Consider the following 16,540-nt stretch of genomic DNA (forward strand, 5'->3'; position numbering starts at 1 on the left):
AAAAAAAGGGGCCATTTTTTAATGTGCCAATATTACAATTAAAAAAAACACTAAAAACGTCAGGGGTGGGAATATTCAAAATTTGCATTTTAAGAGAACAAAAATGTTAAAGTTGAGTTTTTAAACATATTACCCCCACGAAAAACACCCATTTGTTATTTTTTAGGATGCTTATTGGCCCAAATGAATAATGAACGTTATGTGGGCGTTATATTTGTAGCTCATCAGTCTTCAAAGTCAACAAATGTGGGCCTCTCAGGACACTTGGTCAAAGGTAGATCAACATTTTTTTTCTGAAGGAAGAATGGACAAGTTCTACCACCACCTGAACCAAAAATCGATATTCTAGCTAAGGAACTGGACGAATTTTATTTATCAATTGATTTTTTTGATCTAGCTTTTAATTATTTTTTGTCAAACTTGTGTTGCTCATGATTCAACTCATTGGTACAAATTCGACTTCCTTTATTTACATGTTTTTATGTCCATTGATGATTCTTCAAAAGTAACTATCCAAAGAAAGATCTAATCTCTATTCTCTTTCAAATATCCAATTAAGGTTTAGAAATAGCGTTTGCTATTAAATAGGTACTCTATTTTTCTCTATGCATATATTTTTTTTTTTGAAAAAAAAACAAAAATGGGTTTCTCAAAGATTTGGCCCTTGCGAAATTTTAAAAATTCTTATTTTAGCAATTGATTAACGTATTAATAACAATAATGATAATAATGAGCAGTGGGAGCTCAGTAGTTCCATCTCAAAATCTGTGCAGAACGAAACTAAGTACAACTAAAGTTTTAGTCTACTATTTTCTGTTTTTTTAAATACAGGAATGATTCTATTATTAATAGTATTCAAAAAATAGGGAGCGTGTTTATTTACTCTTGTTTCAATATCTTATAAGAAACGTTGATAACATTGTCTACAAAAAAAACCGTAATGCAAGTCCACAGGTATTTAACATTTGATTAAAAAAATTAATTCCGAAATCATGAGCTCTAATAAATAATTATGTACAAATATTAGAAAAATCCCTAAAATTCCTACTTGTGCACATACATATCTCAGTTTTGAACAAACAATTGGGTTACCCCAATGGTAATTGACTTCCAGCTGTGCGTCGTAAGTCCCTCATAAATCTTCTTCCAGCTAGCTTGGCATTCGAAGAGCGATGTATTTTAAAAGCTGCCTACTTTCAATTTAATTTTTGCTTTATGTCTGCGAGAACAGTTAACAAAAATCCAAAATATCTCAGGCCTGTATTTTAAATTACCTATTAAATGTTTTTTTTTTTATTTTCAATACAAAGCAAATACAATACAAATACAAATTCGTATCAACTTGGTCTGGCCTAAGATCTGGCCTTGTCAAAGTGTAAGTTTTTATGTGACGATCGTCTAGAAAAAACCGTTATGTTGTAGTGTAGAGTTTGAGATCGTTATATGAAGCACTGTGTGTAAGAGCGTATTTACAATTTTGCCACCTATATGCAAAAAATATAAGCCGCCCCCTACCACGTTTTAATTTTTTTTACGTAAAGAAAATCAATAAACACATAAATATTTCAAAATTTATCAATTCTGTAGGATTACAGCTTACACTCACCATAATATTTTTTGAGTCTTCAGTTACAATTAATTCAATATTAATCATCTCTAATCATTAACACTCAATTATTTAAATACTTTGCTTAGTGTGAAAATTTTTTCACATTCGACAGTTTTTGAAGAACACCCGGAAAAAGTTTAAAGTTGTCTTCAATTTTAAATATTTTATTAACTACTTCGTATAGTTTTTCAAGTCTTTCTTTAGCTTGTTTTTTATTCCGCGCACCACTTAATTTTTTCTGCTACCCCTCATAAGTGAAACGTTATTAATTATTTTTGTTCGCGACGAACAAAGCATATTTGCCATCAAGTATTTGTGAACAACTGAATTTCAAACGTAACAAAATCCCTTTCAAAAAATTTTGATGACGCTCTTTTTTCAACTTCATCGTTTTGTTTGGGTTATTCTGCTACTATCGGAGCCGCAACCTGCTTAAAATTTAATACCACAACATATTCGTCAGCCATCCTGTGAGTTGCTTAATCAAAACAAAAAAAAAGTAGGTTTTTTTTAGGTTTTACTTCCGTACTTTTATTAATTAAATTTTATTCACAAATTAACATTTAAAATAAAATCCGCGTTTGCTTTAGGCGCCAGCCTATTTTGCCTATACCTAAATACGCCCCTGACTGTGTTTAGGAAAAGAAAACGCCAAGATTTCGTCCCAAAACATTTTATTCACGAAATTTAGTCATTGGTGATGGTATGCATCTCGTTATAAAATTCAAAAGCTAATATAGACAACAAATTAAACATAATATACACAGGCAACCAGTTTAACGAGTATTGAATGTTGGAGAACTGTGCGGGGAATTTGAATACAAAGTGGATTAGGTACTTGGAACCAACCTGGTGATTCTAGAAAGACGGTTGAAAGAGGGACTGCCAGAAGTTCCGGTCACCGCATGCTTTCCATTTTTTAACTTTGAGTTTGAGTATAACTCAAACAAAATAAGTATTCGTTCCTCGTATGCGTGACAGTTAACGCTACCACACGCTTTTTATTTCTAGCGCAAATGCTGGAGTTAATGAATTTATTCTTTACTTAATTTCCAAACTGCATAATAATTAATTGGGAGCCCAAGAGTCCTGATTATCAGTGATTGTTTTTTCTCAGTCAAGTATTCGTGATTCGTTTTTACCTACTTACCTCATCTTCTAATAAGAATAAATAATGAAACAAAAAAAATCAACTTCGTCGAATGTAAACACAAGGTATGTTCTAATCCGATTTTTTTTGGTTTTGCGACAAATGAGACACCAACTTATTCGCTACAATTTATTTCCAAGCTTATGTAACATTACACTTCACAAATATACATGGTTATACCTCATCTACAGATAACACAGTGAAATTGTTTCACATAAAATTATTGAGAGCATACTTTTGCATAACACTTCTATTCCAACATCAAGCTTGCCTTGAGTATTTGAGAGCAAGAAATAATATTCGATCCGACATGATGTAAACCATCGATAAAAAAAGCAACTAACTACTAAATTAGATAACACAAAATAAACATAATTGAAATAAAATGTTGTTCCTCAAAATTTAGCATCGAGTTTCGTAAAGTCCGCTCCTTCCGATATACCGCACCCATTTAATAACATCATGATCCGAGTAATTCAATTTCGGCTCGAAAACCTTCAAGTATCGTACTTTAAAACCGGACGGTGCGAACGGTACTTCGAAATTCATAGAAATCGGCGGTCTTGTCCACTTCTTCTTCGTGTCGGTCTCCAGAAGCTCGATTTCGGCCGATAATTGCGTCTCCTTCATTCCAGCCATACGTTTGATCCTTGGGGAAAAACAGAATACAAATAAGTGAATCAATCGATTGTCACTAACTTACTTCCAAACAATCGCATTTTCCGATGCTTTGTATTTCGCCTTTCCTTTCAAACAAATCAATTGAACTCCCGAAGTGTTCAACGGAGTTGGAATTTTAACTTCGATTTTTTGCCCAAGAAGCGACGGCTTGAAGTTGCTTTTCAGCACCACCTTGACCTCCATTTTGGTGCGACCGACTTCACGCACGAGGGGAATTACCCGAAATGGCAACGATATGTCTTTAGTTGTACGATATCTCATCAATTCGAATTCACCGTCAGGTGGAATAAAGCTAATGGAATGTTCGGTTTCGAATTTACTTAATTTCACGCATTGGTGGAACTGGCAATCGTCAATTACAACGACTGGTTTGCCAGACCGGGTCTGATCGGAATCAGACGTCGACCCTAAGCCCCCTTTGCCTTTGGCTTCCATCACAATCTTGTCGTTAATCCCGAACTTGCATTCGGGCATTCCCGACAAATACGACTTCATCACGACTTTACCGGCCACGTGGGCCGAAAGAACCTGGCCTAAAGTTTTTTATGAAAACAAATTCAGGAAAAAAAATTATAAAACCTTGAGGCGACATAAGTAGGTTAACATATTCCAAAACATCCAAAAACAACTCGTTTCGACGATACTTGATACCCTCACGCCTCCAACCAATCTGACCAGTAACCTGTGACGTAATCTGAGCTTGTTCTTCCTTAGTGGCCGATTTGATCCCTTGTTGGGTTATGAACGTTTTCAAAACGCCGGTATCGGTGTTTTGAGGGTAACCAAAGTCCAGGATTTCTACAATTTTCATGTAATGACCAAATCAATGCAACTGAACGATTTTACCGTCTAGTAATTCATAAATAAGAACGAAATTATTTTTAATATTCTCTTCAGAGATTTTCCCAAAATACGACTGCATGACTTCGATAATCTTCAACAAGAACTCAAAAACCATGGCGGCGTTGACATTTTGCTTTGTTACGGCGGCAATCCAAATATTAGCCCTCTGGAAATCAAAAAACACAATTTCGACCGAGACTAGACTCATTTGATACAATTTTGTGCAAAATTCGCAAAACAAGCAACAAAAAGGTTGTGAAAAAGTTGAAATCGCACCAGTTTTTGTCCAATTTTCAAAACCAAAATGTACCTTAATGTGGAAAAAGGACGTTCGTGCTATGTTTGTGACCGGAGAGCGGACTTGTTGTCGGGCATGTATAACATTAACCCGAAACGCATCGACCGCATTTCTGCCGATATCATCCCTGTAAACTCGGGAAATGAGGACTTCGCCCTTGTGGTTGTACACGAACAACCCCCCGATCATTCTGCCGGCTCAGCTCTCGCCTAATGACCTAAAACCAGGTGTAATCACTACAAATGCAGTTTTATTCACGCCGACTGAAATCGGCCAAAAATTGGACAGTTTGAGGGAAAACTGGTTATTTACCGAATTGTGAAGTCATTAGAGGCTTTTTACGCACACACTTTTGTGATTTAACGGAATTATTAGTTAAAGCCGAACGGTTTTTATTTTACTTGGCCATCATACACCCACTGACAACTTGTCACTGCGATAATCCAAAGAGTGTTTGGTTTCATAATGCGCTCGATAACGCTTCCATGTTAGCAAAAACACAAAAATTATTATTATCGCAATTATCTAATATTATTGACTAATGCTTAAAGGTTTCTACAATAAAATCGCAATTTTTTTTTGAAAAAAAGTCGTCTTTTGACTAAATTTAAATAGTGACTTTCGCTTTGTCTCCAGGAATTTGATTTGACAGCGTCCCAATGACATTTGTTTTTGTTTAACCTTGGAATTTGAGATTGAAAATTAAAAGTTTGCAGAAAAACAAGTGTGGTGTCTTCCGAACTCGCGTTATCACTTCCATGTATCAATTTTAAGTAATTAGGTTAGTGTAAAACCATGTCTGATCAACTGTCCTCACTTGAGGAAAATCGCCCTGAGACTCCCCCAGTTCGGGAAGATTTGGTAAGTTGTTTAGGTTAAATTGCCCCATTTATCGATTGCTAACTGTAGGTGAACACGGCTATAAAATTCCTGGAGAACCCCAACGTGCTCAAAACATCGCTAGGAGAACAACAAAGGTTTTTGAAACGGAAGGGTTTAACCGATGAGGAGATCAGACAGGCGTGCGAGAAATCGGGGGCTTACAAATACCACGAACAAAGAAATCGGACGCCGCCTCTGCCCCCAAGTTCCCTAATTCCGTACCCAAACAGTGCAACGGTCCAAATTAGTTTATTTGATAAGGTTAAAGAAGTTGTACATAATGTGGCCATTTTTAGTTTCGTAGCGTACGTCGTGTACAAATTTTACATGGTGCGTGTTTCCCGTGGTTAAAAGCCGCTATACCATTTTTTGCAGAAATTTATAGCGCCGTTTTTCTTCGGGAAAAAGAAGAAAAGTGTAGAGGAGTCGATAGATGAATTAGACAAGAGTTTTAAGCAATCTGTGAATGACTTAAAAAACAATTTACTTAGTGTCAAAGTAGAAGTAGATAAAATTAGTCAAGGGGCTGAGAGCAGCACGCAGCGGCAATTATCAGACTTGAAATCTGAAATTGCGACAGTCAAAGGCCTGCTCCTGAGCCGGAATCAATTTCCGCCGGTTTCCAAAAGCTCAGTAGTCCGTCCGTCGATACCTGCGTGGCAGAAGACTAGCATAAGTCAGGACTCCGACCCCGACTCAGACCCTGAGAGAAAAGCCGAGGAACTGATGGAAGTTGGGTCAGGATCAGGGTCTTCGGAACATGAACATGCAGCAAAAAATAGTGATTCTAGTCTAGATATAATGCAAGTGGTTTGATTTTTTCCGGACGGGTTTTATTGATTTTATTGCAGATCTTTCTCATCCAAAGATAGTGATTTTAGAAGACACAAATCCAAAGATGTTGACGATGATGACGACGACGATAAAGATTAATCTTCCAAAAACGAGGCCATTTAAAGTAGGAAACACTTGGTTATTAGGTTTTGCAGTTAGCTGACATAGGATTAGAAAAGAAGGGTAATTTTTTTGTGGTGAGAAAATATTTTTAACTCTGCCTTATGGCAGCAATAAAACTCTGGATTCTACTTAAATAGTTTTATTTCACTGTAAAAGGTCATTTATTAGGTACTTTGTTCCAAGTTTGTATAGAGTTACTGTACAGTTTAAACGCTAAAACATGTATTTACAAAGGTTAGGATTTGTACCTAGAAACTAACAATTAACTATTCCAAAACTTGCCGTAAGTACAACCTACCAGGCAAAAAAAAACAATTTTTTCTAAAGACAGCACACCCTATTTGACTATTCACAAAAGTGTGAAGTAGCACCTTATCTAGTAGTTTCAACAATAACATTAAGACAGCGTCACAATTTACAATTATTTACAAACCAAAACTGTTGGCAAGCTCCCAACGGAGTTGGCAAAGCTTACTTAAAAAAATTGGCCGCGTGAGGGCGCTTAAGTACAGTTCAACTGTAAATAAAAATTGGCCACGAAATGTGGTGTTCAACTCAGGCACCGAGTTTATGATATGACAATAATTGGTGCCAAAAATCGAAGCTTTGCCTAATTTTAGCCAAGCTGAACTACCTATATACATTATTATCTAATCTAGTCCCAATAATTTTGAACACAAAATTATTGTTTCGTATAATTATTTTCTGATGCAGAAAATAAGATCAGAGTCTTGGAAAACTTACGCTATTTATGTACAATGAGCTGAACAAAATGCTGTACAATAAGCCAAACAATTTCGGGGTCTTTGGTCTAAATAATAATTCCGCTAATCATGGAATGATAGAACTCAATAGACTACACAAACAATAAAATAAATAACTGAATTCAAACGAAACAATTAAAAGTAATAACAGTTCTGTTTGGGTGGTTACTTCCGGTGTTGGTAGGAGTGTGGAAGATAAGTGTGGGTGACAGACACCACTATTGTCCAGTTTGAGCACGAGAAACCTGCATTCAAATACTGTTATCAGCTGTCCCCGCACAAACAAAAATAAAACAAATAAAATCATTCGAATCGAGCGTTAAAGAACAGAAAAACAATGTCTCGTAACGGTTTATTTGCTACAAATAATTTCGTTCAATCTACAAAAAACGAAAATCACAACACAATTTCCAAAATTCAGTTGCACATTCGCTGCGGAATGCGCGACTTGAATTTTTTACTGTCTTTGGTTGAATCGAATTCTTGGACTTGTGTCACGATATTATCGATACAATTTTCGACTTGATCAACGATTTTACTAGGAGTTTCGATTCGATGAATTTTAGTGAAACTGCTGTTAACGGGGATATCGGTTCGATTAGGACGGCTGAAAGTAAGATGCCTGAATATGGATGGAACGAGACACCACTCACCTCCTCTACCAAAGCCGGTGCAAGTGGAGATTCCGCGACAAGACGGATCGGACGTCCGCTGTGAACCTCAATGCGTCCAAAACCGGAAGCAGATTGAGCAACGCCACGTCGGTGGGATCTGAGAACCACGATTTTATTGGGATTGCATTGTCTGCGAAAAAACACACCTCTCAGTTCGGGACACGACGAAAATCACCAAAATTTTTACCCTCAAACATACTCCACACTACCGACAGGGCAACGTTCATCAAAACACTGGGCAACATTAGAAAAGTAACACCTTATAAACCGGCTTATAAAAAGCTCGATTAAAATTTATTGCGCTGTTAAAAGTGAATAGACCACTCAAATTGGTTCAATTTGGTCACGTGATCAGTTAATTGCGGCCCTAAAATCATTAAAAATTTCTTAATATTTCGCGTAATTTTTCGGTTTCAACAAACAATTTTTATTAAAAAATAAATATGACAAGCAATGAACAAAAATAATTATGCATCGCTTCCAAAAACTGTTCATTTGAAAAACCTAATCATTGGCAAGGACAACAATGACAATGGATATTTAATGATAATTTCGGAAACACACATAAAAATCACTGTAGACTTTTAAAGAACATTGTTCTAACTTCGAATTAACTATAATAATAAACACTGAAATCGCATTTTTATAGCCGCTGATTGTGAGTTTGGAGAGGAAGTAAAATTTGATAACTTGCCAGAACAAATCGTGACGTACTTTGCCTATAAAAGTTTTGAATAAAATATTTTGTTTCTTGTTACGTTTACAATTTTAATACTTTTGACTTTTTGAACTTAAATGCTGATAATTCATGCTTAAAGAATGCACTTGACTAGTTTTAGCTAACTCATCTTTAATATTTGTAATCAAATTAAACATTCTTTTACTCGTAATAATGAACTTCAAATGCCAGTCACAGTTCGCATAAAAAACTTGAGTTGAGAAAGTTCAGCGTAGATTTTTAAAACAAATGTTTATCTCGAATGTTTAAACAATTAATTAAGTTGATAAACACAGGAATCATATTATAATTGTACTTTATCCAAATAACTTCTATAAGTTGATTCAAAAGTCTCTTGAGTAGTTATAAAAGACACCGCATAGTGTTAAAAGTTACAAAAAAAATTTTAATCTTTTTTTCACGAGATACAGTTCTTAGATTTTTGAGTAGAGTTTTTGTTATTGGAAATTATATATTTTTATTTAGCTAGCGGAATAAGCAGATCTTTAATAAAACATTAAACAGATATATGTAGAAAAAATCATCAGTTTGTAAAAAAACATTTTAAAACTCGCAAATTCAACAATAAATTAATTCCGACAATAGAAACATAACAGCAACAATTAAAACAGTTGTTACTATCTAATTAAGAAAAAAAATTATTACAAAATTTTATTGGTTTGTCACATTTGATATTGATATATTAATTTTGACTCAATTTCCTAAGACGGAACTCCTGAAAATTTCAAGCAGGTTTGTAGCAGGGAAAATTAAAAAAACAAAAAAAGTTGAAGGATTTATAAATAGCAGTACAAAGCCGTGTTAAACGATTCAATTTCAATTTTTATTCAAGGTGTTGCATTTCTAATGTTCCTTGTAATATAGTATTTAACGATAAGCCCTTTAGTTGATCAGTTTTTGTGTTATTTCATATTTTGAGTGTTTTTTGAAAGCACCAATTCTAGTTTTTGATCTCGACTCACCAGGGTAGGCGCGGTAGGCCCCCGGACTGTTATCCAAAATAAAAACACTGGAGAGATCGTTGCAGATCGCACCCAAATCTTTGGTGTACGAGCCGAGATCGGGGGTGCAGTGCTGCCTGTAAAACCTCCTCTGGAGGATTCCCCGACCTGCGTCCAACTTATCAGCTACGGCAGCGCCGTAAATCTCCATACTGGCCGTGAAAACGACCAATTCGTACCACTGGGAAACCTAAACACGCTGTTAAATCAGCAACAATGCTTGGAGACACTTACTATATCTAGGAAGAAATCTACATGTGGTCTTTTATGGACAAAAAATCGCACGGGATGCCTGTCTATGACCACTTTAAGTACGAAATCCGGGGGAGTCCCCGGTCTCACGGTTTGGCGCACCACCCCATCGTGGTGCGAGTGGATCAAAGTCTCGTCCAAGTCGAGGACGAGCACTTTCCGTTTTACTATACCTGGAGAGAAAATTCGAGTTGTTAAAACTGGCGCGCAAATGGAGCAATCGGGGCGAGTGCAGCAGGTCACGTGGCCCGATTCAAGCCAATGAAAAAATCAGCACCAAAGAAAAATAATACTTGCCAAAATGAATGAAATAAATAGATTTGTGCCAGGAATTACTCAAACAAACTTGGCACTTTTAAAGTTTATTTTTAGGTGAAGTAACACTGATAATTGGGGGATTTTTTGAGAGAAGAACAAATGACTAGTCATACTTACTAAGCCTATGCCTCGATAGCGGTGATAAGGGGAACAAATCATATTTGACCGATTGATGCTGAATTATCTGCAAAATAAATTTGCGGATTAAAAACGCCTGGAAATTTGCCAAAACGCAAAAGTAATTTTAACCTTGTTACTGTGTCTTAGGTGCAATTATAATCTATTATGTTATTTACTTGTTGTGGCCGTAAATCTCATCTCGGCTCACGTTTTGCGAGAATGTCAAAACTGTCAAAACACGTCTATTATTGTTTAAAACAACAATGAACCGATCGGAGCGATCGACCGAAACCCCGGGGGTTGCAATGACCGCAAATGCGGAATGTCGTTAATACAACTTACCGCTCTAGTTTGCTTTTTTATCATAAAACACAAACATGTCCAAACTCTCGATGCTAGAAGCATGAATGCTCGTAGTCCCATTTGTAATTGCTTCAACATTGAAATGTATTTTTTTCTACACTTTGCCACAATTTAGACACAAGGAGGATACAGCGGGTTTTGGTGATTTGTTATTTCACGTTGCTTATCACATTTTAACTTTTACCCGATTTGTTAACCGCCATTAAAATCGACCCAGAGAGCGTTTGACACTCGCCTGACAGCGCATGCTCGCATCCTAACCTAAAAGCTGCAGGAAACTGCAAGCCGACACCAGCGACCCCAAATAAAACATTCAAATAACAAAAATATACTTTATTAAAATCGATAAATTCACTACAAAAGAAGCGCAATTCGGCGCAAAGTCGCAATGTACTCGAAATCGAACTTAAACTTGTGACCCTCAATGCTAATTAACAGGTTTTTAATGATGTCAAGGGGCACATTATCGAAATTTCTCCTAATGGTGTTGAGGGTCCCCACGGAAATAAAGTAACAAATCAGTTCGGCCACACATCTCAAATTCGCGGGCTCCTTCTCATTTACAATGAAATAAATCTCGCACAAGGGCCTGACAATTGGCGCGTGAAACTCCACATGAATTGTCTTGAAAATATAAGTCATAGCCTCAACATAAAATTTAAAGTCATCACTCATTGGTATTAAGTTCCGCTCCTCTTTGTAAAATCTCAACAGCAGAGCCATTTCGAAGTTAAATCCACCTAAATTCGCCTTAATCTGCGCAACATATTGCGTTAAATAGATAAAATTATCAATGTATGTGCAAATGTTGCAGTGAATTTGGATTAAATGCTTTGCATTCAAGTGCTGTTCTTGTGACTCAAACAATTCAACTTCTGACTCACAGTCCGGATTTTTTAGAGTTTTGTAAGCCGCGAGTGTGGAAGATAACAGTTCGGGGGTTATAACATCCAAGGGCAACTTTGTACCGTCAGTAAGAGCCGCTAAGGCCTTCAAACTAACAGTCAGCAACTCCCTATTGGTCGAATTGTTCAAAATGAACATAATTTTGTCAAAGTGACGCCTTTCGAAAAAATCCAGCTTCTCGCACATGAACGCCAACGCGTGCAAGAACCGCATGACTTGGATCAGAATATACGGATCGTCTGAATTTAGCAAATCCAAAACCGCCCTAATCTCGTCCTCCTTGACGTTGCTCTCGCATTTCGAGCACAAGAGGTTGGCGAAAATCCCGACCACAATTTCCACAAATCTCGGCTCGGTGTAGTTTGCCAAGGCCGTGCACGCTAGCGTGGGATAGGACAAGCGGTACAGGAATTCACAAACGTCCTTTTCCTCGGTCATGTCCCACAGGACGCACAAGTCGTTCTCGACCTCCTCGCTCCACTTCAAATCCGAGAACTGCATCAGGGTGTTCAAAACGAAGCGTTCGCTGTACATGGTGTTCCCAATTGCGTCCCCTCGCAGCTTACTGGCTGTCTCTGGGTCGATTTCTTCCTGGGTTATGTTGGTCGAGTGGCCGGGTTCTGGGGCCTCGGGTTGAGACTCTTCGGTTGGTTCCATACTGCACGCGGAATTTTTGACCACAAAGTCGCAAAAACTCGATTAATTGCGACTTTAAAACGACTACACCCACAAACAAATTAGTTGGGTTATGTTTGTTTGGATTTTTTTCTGACAGGTCAAGCAGTGGTGTCTAAAGTTTGACCACCAATATCCCACACCCATGCCTATAATATTTTTATTTTCGAAAAAGAAGAAACCACCATCAAATTCTGTGCGCCTTGTTTTACCAACCGTTACATTTTTTGTGTTTTATGCAGGTTTTTTGTTCCGAAAATTTCGGGTGATTAAAGTTACAGCTTGATATGAGGGGGTTTCCCCTCACCAGAGCTCTCAGAACTTATAACCCTTACTGTTCTGTGCTTATAACCATAAGCTATTTATTATTTTAGGGCGACACTTTAGATAATAAGCGTTAAGTAGACAATCTTTATGATGGTATATTTTTTCGGTACAAAAGTGTAGTAATCGTTTACGAAACGTTATTCAAGTCTTGAACACCATGCAATCAAAATGAATTATCTCCTCGTGTTCCTTGCCATTTCCTTCCCGTTTTTTTCTCTTGCTGGAGGTACAAACAACACCTTTCGGCCCCCACCACGAATAATCGGGGGAAGTACAGCGCGCGCGGGCCAGTTCCCCTGGCAAGCAGCGATTTATCTGGACAACATCTCAGGGAAGTATTTTTGTGGTGGAGCTTTGATCACAAACCAGTGGATTTTAACAGCAGCTCACTGTGTCTTTGGGTACGTTTCGATCCCATTTTACTAAAAATCAGACGATACTTTCAGGGGGAAATTATTTACAATTCATTTGGGGTCAAACACCCTTTTTTCGCAAGACGAAAATAGGATTATTTTGTCGAGTTCGAAGTATGTTGTGCATCCAGAATACGACCAAAATACACTCGAAAATGACGTTGGGCTAATCCAGCTCCATATGCCCGTCACATTCACCGGTAATTAATCAAAATTAGTTGAAATTTTGCGTAATTTTTTTGCTAGAATACGTTCAAAAAATTAATATTGCCAATATGGGCCAAATTCATGATGGGGTTGTTGTCACAGCCGCCGGTTGGGGGCAAACCAGCGACAGTAAGTGACTGATTGAGTCAATAATTAATTAAACAATTGGTCAGGTTCTTCCGGTATGAGTAATAATTTAATTTACGCCGAATTATCCATAATTTCGAACACCGAGTGTCAAATAACTTATGGGAGCCAAATCAAGTCTGGTATGGTTTGTGCTGTTGGCAACTACAACGAAGGCATTTGCATTGTAAGTGAAAATTAAGTAAAATTAATTATTTCTAGTTTTAATTAGGGTGATACTGGAAGCCCGTTGGTGAAGCCAGACGTCAAGGGAAGCCCCCTCCACGTTGGAATTGCGAGTTTTATGAGTCAAAACGGATGCGAAAGCACCGACCCTTCAGGATTTATCCGAACAGATGTTTATCACAAGTGGATTTCAAACGTCACAAATGCGCCTTAAATTGTTGCCATTCCTATCCCAATAATCTCCAAAGATGAATGGTCAATCACCTGATAAAAAATAAAACCCACTTAATGAAACAATTGTTTTTCAATCGCACTCAAAGATAAATTAGTTAATAAATACAAGTCCGCTGATAATTCGGATTGTTGAATACCAGTCATGAATTTCTACGTTTTTGTTTTGTGCACGCTTTTCGCCTCGTGTTATTCCAAACCCAACAATGGTAATTAATAATTATATTATAAACAATAATAATAATAATAATAATAATAATTTTTGACGAACTTTGCAGTTGGGATAATCGGGGGGAAAGTGGCCCGCGTTGGGGAATTCCCCTGGCAAGCGGCCGTTTACGTGGACACCGCTGACGGCAAATTCTTTTGTGGGGGGTCTCTGATCAACAATCAGTGGATTCTGACTGCTGGTCATTGCGTTTACAAGTAATTTTTTTCGTTGTATTAAGCAAATGAGTGATTATGTTTTCCAGTGCGAGACTTTTTACAATTCATTTGGGTTCAATCACCCTGCAAGCTGGGGACCCCAACCGAGTGGTTCTCTCAACCTCCACGTCAGTCGCTTTCCCCAATTTCGACCCCCTGACTTTGGAGCACGACATCGGGCTTATTAAACTGCACATGAAAGTGGAACTTTCTGGTACTAACAACCACAAAATTTAATTTTTTGTTTGAGATTAAATCGTAGATTACATACAACCAATCGAACTGGCCGACATTGGGGCCATTTCCGAGGGCAGTGCCGCCATAATCTCAGGATGGGGCCAAACCGCTGACGGTAATTTAATTTATTTGCCAATTATTAACAGAATAAGTTATCAATAATTGTTAGCAACTGCCGGTTTGTCTAACAATCTCCAATACACAAACGTGGTAGTTATATCAAACAATGAGTGTAAACAGACCTACGGTGACCAAATCAAAAACACGATGATTTGTACTGCTGGTAACTTCAATGAGGGCATTTGCACTGTAAGTAAGATAACCGGAGTTTGATAAAATATTAACAGATAATAGGGAGACACTGGTGGTCCGCTGATCCGAGCCAAAGGGGCTGACAATTATGTACAAATTGCCGTTGCTGGATTTTTCAGTCAGAGTGGCTGCGAACAGTTGCACCCTTCGGGATATATCAGGACCGATCTGTACAAAGCCTGGATTCAGAATGTAACCGAAACGATGTAGAAATTGTGATTAATAAATTGTTTAAAACAAATATGAATTTTATTCCATAAAAAATTGACGCTTGCCTAACGCAAATTACTTGTCAGTTTAAAATTGAACAACGATAAAAAAATAGCGACTCTCTATGAATTATTTGATTTTAACTATAAATCTATTTGTAGAAAAAGTTTGATAAAACTAACACGCACTGAAAAAAAAATTATTAGCAAACGCTGTTTTCTGCGTGACTGATAGTTTTTGCGATACGGTAATAGTATTACATTACACAGAGCGTTCAAGTTTTTCTTAAATAAAAATTATTGGCGATTAAACGATTACATGCTACAAATCCTGTTAATTCCTAGATTAACCAAATACTTATCGCCGTAATGTTGCCGATAAAACCGCGGCCAAAATTTAGTCAGTGCAAAAATGAAGCCGTTACTGCTCCTTTTCTCGTTCATTTTTGTGATTTCGGCTAAAAAATCCGTAATTAATCTGCGACGAGTCAACGACAGCGAAAATTTCAATTCCAGACCGCGAATAATCGGAGGAAATGCTGCTGCAAGTGGCCAGTTCCCCTGGCAAGTCGCTATTTACAAAGACACTCCAGACGGCAGATATTTTTGTTCGGGGGCTTTGATTAACGCTCGTTGGGTCTTAACCGCAGCGCAATGTGTCTACGAGTATTAATGTCTCTTATTTTTTCCATAAATTTTCGGATTTTTTTAGGGCTACGCAATTCACGATTCAAATGGGATCGAATCAACTGTCATCAAATGACGAAAACCGAGTCATTGTAACGACCTCCACTTACGTTATTCATGAAGGTTTCGATCCGACAATATCGCTTGCTAACGATATTGCCTTAATTAAATTACGGATGCCTATCACATTCACTGGTAATTAATATTAAAAAAAATCAGTAAAGTTGAGTTTTTTATTAGATTATATCGAGCCCATAATTGTTGCGAATTTTGGGTACTTGTATCCGGGGCGAGTTGTTAAGGCTGCAGGCTGGGGACAAACCAGTGATGGTAATTACTAATTACCATTTTTTATCGTCCTGTTAATTTTTTTTTCGTTATAGAGGACAGTGGGTTGGCAAACAGTTTGAATTTTGTTGAAATCGGAATAATTGAGCAAAACGCTTGCAAAACGTACTTCGGAAATCAACTCGTGGACACGATGATTTGTGCTGAAGGAAATTACAACGAAGGAATCTGTTTTGTTAGTCGAATTACGTGTTAAATTTTCATTGAAGGAACTAATTTTAGGGCGATATTGGAGGACCACTCATAACTTCCGCTGATGTGGGAATAGAACTTTATGTCCATGTGGCTATAGCTAGTTTTATAAGCCAGAATGGGTGCGAAAGCTTGGACCCAACTGGGTATACTCGAGTCGATTCTTTTTACGCATGGATTGATAATGCCACCAGGCATAATTAAATCTACTTTAAAAAAATAAATATGCAATGTTTGTTAATTAAAGTTTTTTCGAAATTTTCAAATTCGAAGGCGACTTGTGCCCCCTTAATTGGATTAGGTGCAAATCTCTCGGTACACATTTATGTTTTGGTTAAATTGCTTTGTTGTAATAAATTAAAATATGAAATTGTGGAAGTGCTGATTGATTTTTGATTTTCCTGCCA

At 37.3% G+C, this 16,540-nt stretch overlaps 6 protein-coding genes across 15 annotated transcripts; 3 read left to right on the plus strand and 3 right to left on the minus strand.

Moving 5' to 3' along the window:
* Positions 1-2,937: 2,937 nt before the first annotated feature.
* Positions 2,938-4,993, minus strand: AP-2mu (Adaptor Protein complex 2, mu subunit). Its single transcript, NM_001293581.1, is given in 6 exon segments — positions 2,938-3,408; positions 3,463-3,973; positions 4,020-4,238; positions 4,287-4,449; positions 4,594-4,798; positions 4,894-4,993. Coding segments are annotated over 5 exon segments (1,317 nt in total). The 5' UTR covers positions 4,771-4,798; positions 4,894-4,993; the 3' UTR covers positions 2,938-3,161.
* Positions 4,994-5,217: 224 nt separating this feature from the next.
* Positions 5,218-6,548, plus strand: Pex14 (Peroxin 14). The gene is made up of 4 exons (XM_967993.4): positions 5,218-5,442; positions 5,491-5,793; positions 5,839-6,266; positions 6,315-6,548. The coding sequence occupies exons 1-4, from the start codon at positions 5,377-5,379 to the stop codon at positions 6,394-6,396; spliced, it is 879 nt and encodes a 292-aa protein (XP_973086.1). The 5' UTR covers positions 5,218-5,376; the 3' UTR covers positions 6,397-6,548.
* Dd (Dullard) lies at positions 6,544-10,882 on the minus strand. Of its 10 annotated transcripts, XR_010332912.1 has the most exons (7): positions 10,631-10,882; positions 10,286-10,352; positions 9,833-10,023; positions 9,560-9,788; positions 8,005-8,225; positions 7,838-7,955; positions 6,544-7,429 (listed from the first exon to the last, which is right to left on the minus strand). XR_010332912.1 is itself a non-coding variant. In XM_064354654.1 (6 exons), exons 1-5 carry the CDS (start codon positions 10,727-10,729, stop codon positions 7,843-7,845), a joined length of 699 nt encoding a protein of 232 aa, XP_064210724.1. In that variant the 5' UTR covers positions 10,730-10,882; the 3' UTR covers positions 6,544-7,429; positions 7,838-7,842. The 10 variants fall into 10 exon arrangements, 8 of the variants coding, with proteins under 8 accessions (XP_064210724.1, XP_008198040.1, XP_008198039.1 ...); XM_064354654.1 differs by lacking the exon at positions 8,005-8,225; XM_008199818.3 differs by lacking the exon at positions 8,005-8,225 and having other exon boundaries at positions 7,838-7,988; positions 10,631-10,879.
* Positions 10,883-10,969: 87 nt separating this feature from the next.
* Positions 10,970-12,515, minus strand: LOC100141806 (uncharacterized protein). Its single transcript, XM_001812879.4, has one exon. The coding sequence runs from the start codon at positions 12,212-12,214 to the stop codon at positions 11,006-11,008; it is 1,209 nt and encodes a 402-aa protein (XP_001812931.1). The 5' UTR covers positions 12,215-12,515; the 3' UTR covers positions 10,970-11,005.
* A 64-nt stretch (positions 12,516-12,579) lies between these two features.
* On the plus strand, positions 12,580-13,788 carry LOC661991 (serine protease H130). Its single transcript, XM_968119.5, has 5 exons — positions 12,580-12,960; positions 13,006-13,172; positions 13,219-13,308; positions 13,353-13,492; positions 13,538-13,788. The coding sequence occupies exons 1-5, from the start codon at positions 12,728-12,730 to the stop codon at positions 13,703-13,705; spliced, it is 798 nt and encodes a 265-aa protein (XP_973212.2). The 5' UTR covers positions 12,580-12,727; the 3' UTR covers positions 13,706-13,788.
* A 1-nt stretch (position 13,789) lies between these two features.
* On the plus strand, positions 13,790-16,516 carry LOC662028 (serine protease H131). Its single transcript, XM_015983468.2, has 11 exons — positions 13,790-13,931; positions 14,001-14,148; positions 14,196-14,362; positions 14,411-14,500; positions 14,555-14,694; positions 14,740-14,904; positions 15,289-15,572; positions 15,619-15,788; positions 15,834-15,923; positions 15,977-16,116; positions 16,164-16,516. Exons 1-11 carry the CDS (start codon positions 13,868-13,870, stop codon positions 16,335-16,337), a joined length of 1,632 nt encoding a protein of 543 aa, XP_015838954.1. The 5' UTR covers positions 13,790-13,867; the 3' UTR covers positions 16,338-16,516.
* Positions 16,517-16,540: the final 24 nt, after the last annotated feature.

The sequence above is a fragment of the Tribolium castaneum genome, chromosome 2 (genome assembly GCF_031307605.1).
Source record: "Tribolium castaneum strain GA2 chromosome 2, icTriCast1.1, whole genome shotgun sequence".
Lineage (NCBI taxonomy): Eukaryota > Metazoa > Arthropoda > Insecta > Coleoptera > Tenebrionidae > Tribolium > Tribolium castaneum.

Coding starts and splice junctions, on each gene's coding strand:
- Pex14 (XM_967993.4), top strand. CDS start 5,377: ATGTCTGATCAACTGTCCTCACTTGAGGAAAATCGCCCTGAGACTCCC. Junction 5,443..5,490: donor CCCCAGTTCGGGAAGATTTG/GTAAGTTGTTTA, acceptor TGCTAACTGTAG/GTGAACACGGCTATAAAATT. Junction 5,794..5,838: donor TCGTGTACAAATTTTACATG/GTGCGTGTTTCC, acceptor CATTTTTTGCAG/AAATTTATAGCGCCGTTTTT.
- Dd (XM_008199816.3), bottom strand. CDS start 10,729: ATGTTGAAGCAATTACAAATGGGACTACGAGCATTCATGCTTCTAGCA. Junction 9,789..9,832: donor TAGATTTCTTCCTAGATATA/GTAAGTGTCTCC, acceptor CAGCGTGTTTAG/GTTTCCCAGTGGTACGAATT. Junction 7,792..7,846: donor CTCCACTTGCACCGGCTTTG/GTAGAGGAGGTG, acceptor TCTTACTTTCAG/CCGTCCTAATCGAACCGATA.
- LOC100141806 (XM_001812879.4), bottom strand. CDS start 12,214: ATGGAACCAACCGAAGAGTCTCAACCCGAGGCCCCAGAACCCGGCCAC.
- LOC661991 (XM_968119.5), top strand. CDS start 12,728: ATGAATTATCTCCTCGTGTTCCTTGCCATTTCCTTCCCGTTTTTTTCT. Junction 13,309..13,352: donor TTGGGGGCAAACCAGCGACA/GTAAGTGACTGA, acceptor ACAATTGGTCAG/GTTCTTCCGGTATGAGTAAT. Junction 13,493..13,537: donor ACAACGAAGGCATTTGCATT/GTAAGTGAAAAT, acceptor AGTTTTAATTAG/GGTGATACTGGAAGCCCGTT.
- LOC662028 (XM_015983468.2), top strand. CDS start 13,868: ATGAATTTCTACGTTTTTGTTTTGTGCACGCTTTTCGCCTCGTGTTAT. Junction 14,149..14,195: donor GCTGGTCATTGCGTTTACAA/GTAATTTTTTTC, acceptor TATGTTTTCCAG/TGCGAGACTTTTTACAATTC. Junction 15,789..15,833: donor GATGCCTATCACATTCACTG/GTAATTAATATT, acceptor GTTTTTTATTAG/ATTATATCGAGCCCATAATT.